The sequence below is a fragment of the Arachis ipaensis genome, chromosome B6 (genome assembly GCF_059453495.1).
Source record: "Arachis ipaensis isolate K30076 ecotype BB chromosome B6, ASM5945349v1, whole genome shotgun sequence".
Lineage (NCBI taxonomy): Eukaryota > Viridiplantae > Streptophyta > Magnoliopsida > Fabales > Fabaceae > Arachis > Arachis ipaensis.
In genome coordinates, this window is record NC_142441.1 from 22,057,643 (window position 1) to 22,067,920 (window position 10,278).

The 10,278-nt window shown below is 39.3% G+C and overlaps 2 protein-coding genes across 2 annotated transcripts; both read left to right on the top strand.

The window, feature by feature from the left end:
• Positions 1 to 451: 451 nt before the first annotated feature.
• LOC148554858 (uncharacterized) lies at positions 452 to 1,982 on the top strand. Its single transcript, XM_088490523.1, has 2 exons — positions 452 to 573; positions 1,280 to 1,982. Exons 1-2 carry the CDS (start codon positions 452 to 454, stop codon positions 1,980 to 1,982), a joined length of 825 nt encoding a protein of 274 aa, XP_088346649.1.
• A 76-nt stretch (positions 1,983 to 2,058) lies between these two features.
• On the top strand, positions 2,059 to 9,631 carry LOC148554859 (uncharacterized). Its single transcript, XM_088490524.1, has 4 exons — positions 2,059 to 2,064; positions 2,139 to 2,250; positions 2,362 to 2,488; positions 8,929 to 9,631. Exons 1-4 carry the CDS (start codon positions 2,059 to 2,061, stop codon positions 9,629 to 9,631), a joined length of 948 nt encoding a protein of 315 aa, XP_088346650.1.
• Positions 9,632 to 10,278: the final 647 nt, after the last annotated feature.

Here is a 10,278-nt window from a genome sequence, read left to right on the forward strand (position 1 = left end):
ATATACATTGAAATAATATATTTAAAATATATATATTAACATATTATATTAAATATGTCTAATATAATTTTAAATATATAAAATATATATTCAAATAATATATTTAAATAATACATAAAATAATACATAATATATATTATAATACATAAAATATGTATTTAAATAAAATAAATTTAATATATTTCATCAATATATATTATATAAAATACATATTTAAATATATTTAAGATCACTACAAGAAAAACATTGAATACTGTCAGATTTAGCGTCGGAAGTTAGCGGCGGGTTTACTCTCGGATTTGGCAATAAATTCATCGGGTAAAAAGGTTATCGTCGGATTTTGTTTTCCGACAATAAATCCGATGGTAAATTTTGAGAAAAAAAAGAAAAATTGGCGCGATCATTATCGTCGGAATTACCGGCTAATTTATCTACCGGTAAAGCTCAACTAATGGAACGCTTCGTTTTAGTCACGCGCAATGGTTTACTATCGGATTCAGCCATTGATAAATCCGACGGTAAAGCTCAATTAATGGAACGTTGCGTTTTGGACACGCTCAATGCATTACCGTCGTATTTATCCACCGGTAAATTCGACGGTAAATTTACCCTAAATTTGAATCGTGCGCTTTCTCCCCTCATTTTGAAACACTCGCTCTCTCTCTTTCTATCTATGTCTAAACCTCCTCTCTCTCTCTCTCTCTCTCTCTCTCTCTCTCTCTGCCTCTCTCTCCCCCAAACCATGTAAGACCCAGAATCTTTGAAAAGTCTTATTATGATCAAGTCTCAAATCATATAGTTATTTATAGCCTTAATTTCGGAAATCATTTTATTAAAGATAATTAAGGCAAGTTGTGATTTATTGAATTTGAGACAAGTTATGATTTATTATCCAATTTTACAACTATTGGATTATTTTCTATATTCAAATTATAAAGTTGGTAGTTGCGAAATAATAAGGATTTCTATATGATTTGGATTAAATAAGTAATATTTTAAATATTAATACTGCTATTTTGGAAAATGAAGAAATTGAGTATATTATTTCTAATTATTTGGTTGGGACATTTTATTGAAAATAATTTATGAAATTGATGAGCAAATAGTATTTTTATACATTATTATTAATGGATTAGAATTTATTTCTAATTACTATAATATCCCTATTTTTATTTGAAATTACCAAAATGCCCCTAACCCTAATTTTGAAAGAGAAACCCTAACCCTAAAAACCCTACCCGGTTCCCCTGACCCGGTACACCTAGAGTACCTAATGCAGCAGCAGCAGCTGCAAGCTGCTTGAAAGAAAGAAAGAAACAGGAGTAGGGAACGAATTGAGAGGGAAGGAAGAAGGAAGGTTCGCCGGCGTGGAGAGGGAAGGGAGCTCACAGTGCCGCCGTCGCCCTCACCGCGTCGCGCCGCCGCGGCAGTCCACGCGTCCTTGTCACCGTCGCGAGCCTCCTTGCCGTCGCCACCATGAAGCCGCCGATCTAGTCCGAGTAAGAGAGAGATCCGAGAGGGGAGGAGGCCAACGCAGCCGCCGAGCCCGTCACTGTGCCGATTCGTCGCGCGAGGAGCTCGTGCCGTCACCGATCATCCTTGCGCAGCATCAGAGGCAGAACCGCGACCTGAAGAGAGCGCGAGCCATAACCACCGATGGAGAAGGAGGAGCGAGCGCGGAGAAGGTGAAGTCACCGCTATCGCCGGCACCTCCATCCCGCGTCACCGCCGAACGCGCCGTGACCTCTGCCGTCGCCAGTCTGGTTTGCTCTGCCGTCGTGCCGTTGAGGAGAAGGCCGTCCAGTCATACCGAACAGGAGAGACAGAGAGATCTGAGGCTGAGCTGGGGGTTCAACCACCATGCCCAGCCGTGCTTGCGTCGCCGGCGCCGCCTCGGTTGGAATTGTCGCCGTCAGAAAAGGGTCCAGGCCGCCGCTAATGGAGCTAGCCGGAACTGTTCCAAGGTTTTGCCGCTTATTTAGATCCTGCTCTGTTTTGGTTAGTGGCGTTATCATTGTTCTGGCTGCCGGAAAACCTTGCTGCCGTCGCCGAAAAAGTATGCCGGTAAGGGTTTCAAACTTGGTTTTCATTTCTTGTGAGATTATGGGAGTCTTATTGTCGTGGCATGTTGGTTTCAGGCACCATTGCCGGAGTCCGGTCGCCGCTGCAACTTGAGATGGCTGCCGGGATGCTGCCGAACCGGTTCGGAGACCGCTGCTGTTTCGGTTCAGTCGTTCCTTCTTCGGTTCGGTAAGCGTTTCGATTTGAAAGCCCTTTTGTTACTGTTCTGTAATCTCACGCTGAGGTTTGTGACGTTAATTGCTATACGATTGAGTTTCAGTTGTTATATGTTGCGATTAGAGTTGTTGAGACTGTTGCGAAAGTGGCGTGGAGCCGAGGTTTTGGCTGACGGGATTTTGATTGTTGATCTCGGGTCAAGGCGGAAAGGATTTTGTGACGCGTTTGGGCTATGGTTTTGCGTTTCGAGGTAGGGGCGCTTTCCAAAAACTACAGTTTATTGTTGGAATTATTACATATGGGTACTGATGTGAGATATGGTGTAATTAGTGATTGTATCTGCCTTATGTATTATTTGATTGACTCGAACGATTATGGATGTTGGCTTGGCTGAATTGTTGTGTGGCTTGTGAAATGTAATGTTTGAAGTTGATTCTTTAAAGATTTGAAATGAGTTTAATCCGTTGAGGATTGGTTTGAATTGAGTTAATTATTTTGATGATGTGAAAGATAGAATACTCTTGAAATTCAGCCTGGGTTGCTTTAATTGATTTGGTTTTGATAAATGATTTATTGCTGAACCGATTCTTTAAAGCTTTAGAAATGAGTTAAATCGGTTGATATTGAGTTGATTTTTGAAATGGCTTCCTTGAGATATGCCACTGAGGCGACTGTTGGAGTTAGCTTGCTTTTGAATTGATTTCTGGTTTTGAGCTGTTGAAAAGGAATGAGAAACGGTTTAGTTGGGACCCGAACCGGGTGGCAAAAGTCCAAGTTTTAGGGGAGGTGCTGCCGAAATTTCTATAGAATCCGAGTCCTTATTTGAAATGTTAATTGGGGAATTTTGAGTTTAATGCCTTTCCTATCTATTTTGAGGATTGTGAAATTATGGCTTCTTTATTACCTTTACTTAGAACAATTAAGAAAGCAATGAAGTTATGCTTTGAAAGAATTATTGAAAAGAGAATCATGATTTATCCTTATTTTCCAAGAAGAACAGTATGTCTTTGGATACAAGTCATTTGAAAGAGAATTTTGCTTTGAGGCTGTTTTAAAAGGTAAAACGGGTTTATGTTTTTCTCTATTAAACACAAAGATTGTCCCTTGGGAGAGTTTTCGTGATTTTAAAAGGAATTGGATTTCGATTGATGAGCCTCATTATTTTGACGTTTTAAATAAGATTCAAAGTATCTTTTGAACTCTAGTTTAACACAACAAAAATGATTCTCTTATCAGTTTGAAACGCTTCAGATTTAATTATGGAATTGAAGCCGGTTTTGTTTAAGTAAAGGAAATGGTTTTGAAAGAAGTAAAGATTATGTGACTCGGTTTGGCTTAGATCCTATTTTCTTACTCAAATCAGAAAGCCAATGTTTTAATGATTTTAAATGAATTTGGCGAAATGAGATATGTTATTCTCCCCTAAAGACTTGGGACTCTGCCGAGAAACTTTGTTATAAAATCCCATTGTTGAATGGATGATTTTGAATGTTTCAAAATAAATCTTTAACTTGCCATGGTTATGGAAGTTTGGAAAGAGGATGCCGAGAGTGGCATTGTTTTCAAAGGGGAATTTACCTTGAGTAAAAGTGGCTTATGAGCCTGAGATGATTTGAGAAATGAGATCTTTAAAGCCAAGGCTGAAAAGAGTTGAAACTCGATTTCAAAGTGAAATGAATTGAGAAAATGATTTATGGCTTAAATGCCGACTTTGTGAATTTAATGATGTTGAATGGTGGAAGTGCTGTTTTGTTGTGAGCCGGAATGGCTGTGTATGATTATACATATTGGTTGGTTTTGGATTGAACCATGAGCCGGAATGGCTGTGTATGATATGAATATTGGCTGGTTCTGGACTGAACCGTGAGCCGGATGGCTGAGATGGATGTTGATCCATGGATGAGATTGAATGCATGTTTATGCTGAATCATTGATAAATGTGAATGTTGCACTTCCACTATCTGAGATACGAGTTTTCCTGGGTAGTAGCAGTGGCTAGCCACCACGTGCTCCAGGTCGAGACTTGATACTCTGTTGACCCTATGTCGTAAGTGTGGCCGGGCACTGTGAAAGGCCCGGATGAGCTCGCCCCCATAAATATTCACCAGTGATGGTGATGGATAAATATTCACCAGTGAGGGTGATGGATATGGATCATGATTATGATCAAGTTTATGATGAGTATAACTCGAGTTGGGGATGCACGACAGAGGGACAGTCCAATGGTTAGCTACCAGGACTTGTCGGGTTGGCTCTATAACCGACAGATGATATCATCAGCCACTAGGGACAGGCATGCATCATATGCATTTGTGTGACATTGTTTGGGTGTGCATATTATACTTGGTTTGCCTATGTGATTAATTGCTAACTGCTCTACTTGTAATAACTGTTTGTTTGTGCTTGCATCCTTCTATTTGTGTTTGCTACTGGGACTCTGTTGGACTGTGGTGATTGGTTGCTGGTTGGATTGTTTGGGCCTAGGGCCGTGGTTGGAATGAGGTGAACCGATGGTTGATTTCACTTTTGTGTTTCTGGTTTGGAATAAATTATGAAAGTCTATTTTGGTTCCGCATAGATAAACCGTTTTGAAAGGCTTTTGAGTTTTTGAAAATTGAACCGTTCTTCTTTCCGAAAAGATTTCCGACTTTACTTTCATTGTAAACTGTTGTTTTTGAAAAGAGGCATGAGACGGTTATTAATCACTGGTGCGGTTATCTTCATGTATCCTATTACAGTAATTCCCAAAAACCCTCTACTGAGAACCCTTTCGAGGATGATGTTCTCACCCCCCTACATTTTTCCCCTTTCAGGATATGGGCGCAGAAGTTACGAAGAGCTTATTTAATTGTTGTTGTGATGCTCTGTATTGTTTTAGTTATGGTTTATTGTACCCTCGCCTTTATCTTGATATAATCTGTAAGAGGGATAGGAATTGTATTGTATTATGTTATTAATATTATTTATATATCTTTATGTATATATATGGATGTACTCTTTATGAGCTTTTGTAAGTTGTATGGTATTTATGGATGTATGTCATCGGATGAAAGTATTTTTGGGAGCGGTATTGCGGTTTAAAGTTTTAAACAGGCTCATATTTTAGTATTAAATAGTATAAGTGTCATCGTAATGTCCGAGCTATCAGAGTAACGCAGCCGGAAGCGTGAGCTTTGGTAGTTAGGGTATTACATTATGGTATCAGAGCAGTCCTTCCTGTAGAGCCTGAGGAATGGACCAACTATGCTTCAATTGCATACTCTGAGCGTTTGTCATGTATTAGGTCTTGTCGAATGACGAGAATTAGAGCTTGATGCACATGACGGTCTATTGATTAACGATGTTAGTCTTGCATTGCAAAATTCTTTGTATTAAGTTTGGCCGGCTTAATACTTGTGAATTTTGTATATGAAAGCGCTAATGGGTTATCATAGATGATAGACGAGTCTTGAGTAAAGCGAATCACGGGTTTTGGAAACGTTAGAAACTATTTCTCGAGGCTATTCAGTTGTGTGTCTTGAATTCTGTTCGAGTTGACCTGTTCTTTCATATCCTAATTTGAAGTTCTTGTTTGTTAATCCTCTTGAAAAGTAGCTTGCGTTTTCAACTCTATTTCTCTATTCATATGCATTCTTGTTTGATCTTAAGTGCCTATGCTTGGTTGAAATCCTTGTTGTATCTACCTTTCTCTGTTTGAGTTCTTTTTGATTCACGTGTTCCTTGATATAGCTTTGAACTTGTCTTAATGTGCTGTGCCTTTTAACTCTGGGTTTTGAACTTGTCTTAATGTGCTGTGCCTTTTAACTCTGAGGAATTGTTGATTCAGTTTTTCTCTTACTTGACAGTGATTACAGCTAAATTTGAGATTTTTATGGAAATTGCTGTTGAATAGATGTATACTTATCTATATGTGAAATTTTGAAGATTTCTTACATAGTTTAACAACCACTTATTTTTGATACCTCGCCTGTACTTTTACTGGCTTACGGAACTGCACTTGCTTTAAAAAGTAAATTGACTTTCCAGTAATTCTATTATAGCTCCAATGTATATCTTCATTTGATTATGTATTTGGGTGTTTTTCAGAATTCTGGAAAGAAAGGATTTTTCGCTTTTGTTCCGGTTGAGTTTCATTTGATAAACTTTACTTAATTCATTTTGATTTGAGTTTGATTTAGCATACTACATGGTTTATGCTATTGTTGTTCTTTTGAAAATGTTGGACTCATAGCTTTCTTCTTATGATCAGACTCGCTCCTTCTTAAGCTTTTCACCTCTATGAATGTCATACATGATTCTGTTTTTAACTAATCTTTTACATCTTGTGAAATTACCATTGATCTTGGTTTGTCCTCTCTTGTGAATCCCATTCTTATGTGAGTCAGTTTGATTCGTTTCAAAATAGTGCATCGTTTATTCTCTCATTATCTCTACAAGAGTTTTTAGTCAAAGATTTATTCTTGAGGAATTACTAATGATTGAGTTGTCTTTCCTATGACTTTTATATTCATTTGGAGTCAATTGAAAGCTTGTTTGATGACTCATGCCTAGTGAATCTTGTTTGAACTACTTTGATTTAAGACCTTTTCTTGCATGGCTTGACTTCTTTTTAGTACATCTTAAACTTCTTGAATGTTCTTCTGAGGTGGTGATTTCAAGAACACTTTTGGAGTCTTGTTTTGAACCTTTTAAAGAAGTTTCGAATTCTCTTGTAAGAAATTTTAAACGGAATTTATTTTCTGTTGCTTGATTGAGATTGAAACCATTGTTCAATTTTGACGAAGTTAATTCAAAGTTGGCAAGCGCTATTTTAAATAAGGTTTTGAAAAGTTTCCTTGTTTAGTGGAAATTGGTTCGTTTGTAATGCACCACTTATTTCCTTTACCAAATTGTAAGCAAATTTTTACTTCGGAGTTTCTTTTCTAAAAAGATTTTGACTTCCTCTTTCGTACTTGTTATGAATGTTATACACGCTTATTTGAATACGAAATTTTGAGAATTTTGAACAAGCATTTGATTACTTCCGAATTTTTATGAACTGCTTTTGGTTAAGTTGTGCATCTAATTATCTTTCTAAAATATTTGAGGAAATATTTTAGCTCTTAGCCAAGGTTGTGTGCATTTGTTTTTAAAACTCTACATGACTTACTTCAACATGAAATTGTATTGAAGTAAAGTCACGATTATGCTTTTGTTACTCTCTTGAAGAATGTTGTTACTTAACCTTTCTTTTAGACTGCGAAGTGGTTTTTTCCGCAAGTTTTCGACTCTTTCATGAACAATGTATCCGAAAGTATTTCTAATCGTGCTCTTGAGTTCTGTGAGCTTTGTCTTGGGTTTGAAATATTCTCTTCTGTAAACCTTATACTTCTCTGGCTCAGCTTGAATTGGTACCAAGCTAATGCATTGACTTTCTTCTTATTTGTCCTGTTGAATTATCTTAATCCAAGGGTTATTTTTGAAGTTGTCAATTGAATTGTGTCTAGCAAACTTCATTGTTTGAACATCCTTGTTTATCTGGAATTGGATATATTCTTTCAAATCTATGAGTATTGTCCTTGACATTTGTCTCTCCTTTCTAAGATCTTGTATTCCTCTGAGTAGACTCGAGAATTGTTTTGATATCACGTGCGACTTGTAGACGTAGTAACGCAATGCGTTAGTTCTTTAAGACGTGATATGTGTATACGGAAGTTGAAGCGGTAGGTGTGCAACGTTATGAATTTTGGGTGTTTCGTTCCTTGCGAACGGGCTTGCAGTTGTCTGGCCTATGATCGGATATGAGGATTGTAAAGTGCTTAATGGGGTTGGAAAGTTGAAGCTTCAGGTTGAGATGAGATTGATGTACGGATGTTAAGCACGTCATTTTAACCCCATCCTGTTTTATAGCCTTTGATGCTTTGCCCTACTATCACATGATTGACCCATGTTATCTTTTGCATTGAGCCTACCTTGTAACGTTTGCTTTGCAATCACACCCCTGCCTTTGTACCCTTATGCATATGACAATCAAAGTATTTGAAAATCGTATATATGTTTATATGATGAGATATTTTTGCTTCTTCCTTAAATGTGTTCAAGGGTGAACTGTTATGGAATTTCTTTCATTTTGTATCAATTTTCGAGGGCGAAAATTTTTATAAGGTGGGTAGAATGTAAGACCCAGAATCTTTGAAAAGTCTTATTATGATCAAGTCTCAAATCATATAGTTATTTATAGCCTTAATTTCGGAAATCATTTTATTAAAGATAATTAAGGCAAGTTGTGATTTATTGAATTTGAGACAAGTTATGATTTATTATCCAATTTTACAACTATTGGATTATTTTCTATATTCAAATTATAAAGTTGGTAGTTGCGAAATAATAAGGATTTCTATATGATTTGGATTAAATAAGTAATATTTTAAATATTAATACTGCTATTTTGGAAAATGAAGAAATTGAGTATATTATTTCTAATTATTTGGTTGGGACATTTTATTGAAAATAATTTATGAAATTGATGAGCAAATAGTATTTTTATACATTATTATTAATGGATTAGAATTTATTTCTAATTACTATAATATCCCTACTTTTATTTGAAATTACCAAAATGCCCCTAACCCTAATTTTGAAAGAGAAACCCTAACCCTAAAAACCCTACCCGGTTCCCCTGACCCGGTACACCTAGAGTACCTAATGCAGCAGCAGCAGCTGCAAGCTGCTTGAAAGAAAGAAAGAAACAGGAGTAGGGAACGAATTGAGAGGGAAGGAAGAAGGAAGGTTCGCCGGCGTGGAGAGGGAAGGGAGCTCACAGTGCCGCCGTCGCCCTCACCGCGTCGCGCCGCCGCGGCAGTCCACGCGTCCTTGTCACCGTCGCGAGCCTCCTTGCCGTCGCCACCATGAAGCCGCCGATCTAGTCCGAGTAAGAGAGAGATCCGAGAGGGGAGGAGGCCAACGCAGCCGCCGAGCCCGTCACTGTGCCGATTCGTCGCGCGAGGAGCTCGTGCCGTCGCCGATCATCCTTGCGCAGCATCAGAGGCAGAACCGTGACCTGAAGAGAGCGCGAGCCGTAACCACCGATGGAGAAGGAGGAGCGAGCGCGGAGAAGGTGAAGTCGCCGCTGTCGCCGGCACCTCCATCCCGCGTCACCGCCGAACGCGCCGTGACCTCTGCCGTCGCCAGTCTGGTTTGCTCTGCCGTCGTGCCGTTGAGGAGATGGCCGTCCAGTCACACCGAACAGGAGAGACAGAGAGATCTGAGGCTGAGCTGGGGGTTCAACCACCATGCCCAGCCGTGCTTGCGTCGCCGGCGCCGCCTCGGTTGGAATTGTCGCCGTCAGAAAAGGGTCCAGGCCGCCGCTAATGGAGCTAGCCGGAACTGTTCCAAGGTTTTGCCGCTTATTTAGATCCTGCTCTGTTTTGGTTAGTGGCGTTATCATTGTTCTGGCCGCCGGAAAACCTTGCTGCCGTCGCCGGAAAAGTATGCCGGTAAGGGTTTCAAACTTGGTTTTCATTTCTTGTGAGATTATAGGAGTCTTATTGTCGTGGCATGTTGGTTTCAGGCACCATTGCCGGAGTCCGGTCGCCGCTGCAACTTGAGATGGCTGCCGGGATGCTGCCGAACCGGTTCGGAGACCGCTGCTGTTTCGGTTCAGTCGTTCCTTCTTCGGTTCGGTAAGCGTTTCGATTTGAAAGCCCTTTTGTTACTGTTCTGTAATCTCACGCTGAGGTTTGTGACGTTAATTGCTATACGATTGAGTTTCAGTTGTTATATGTTGCGATTAGAGTTGTTGAGACTGTTGCGAAAGTGGCGTGGAGCCGAGGTTTTGGCTGACGGGATTTTGATTGTTGATCTCGGGTCAAGGCGGAAAGGATTTTGTGACGCGTTTGGGCTATGGTTTTGCGTTTCGAGGTAGGGGTGCTTTCCAAAAACTACAGTTTATTGTTGGAATTATTACATATGGGTACTGATGTGAGATATGGTGTAATTAGTGATTGTATCTGCCTTATGTATTATTTGATTGACTCGAACGATTATGGATGTTGGCTTGGC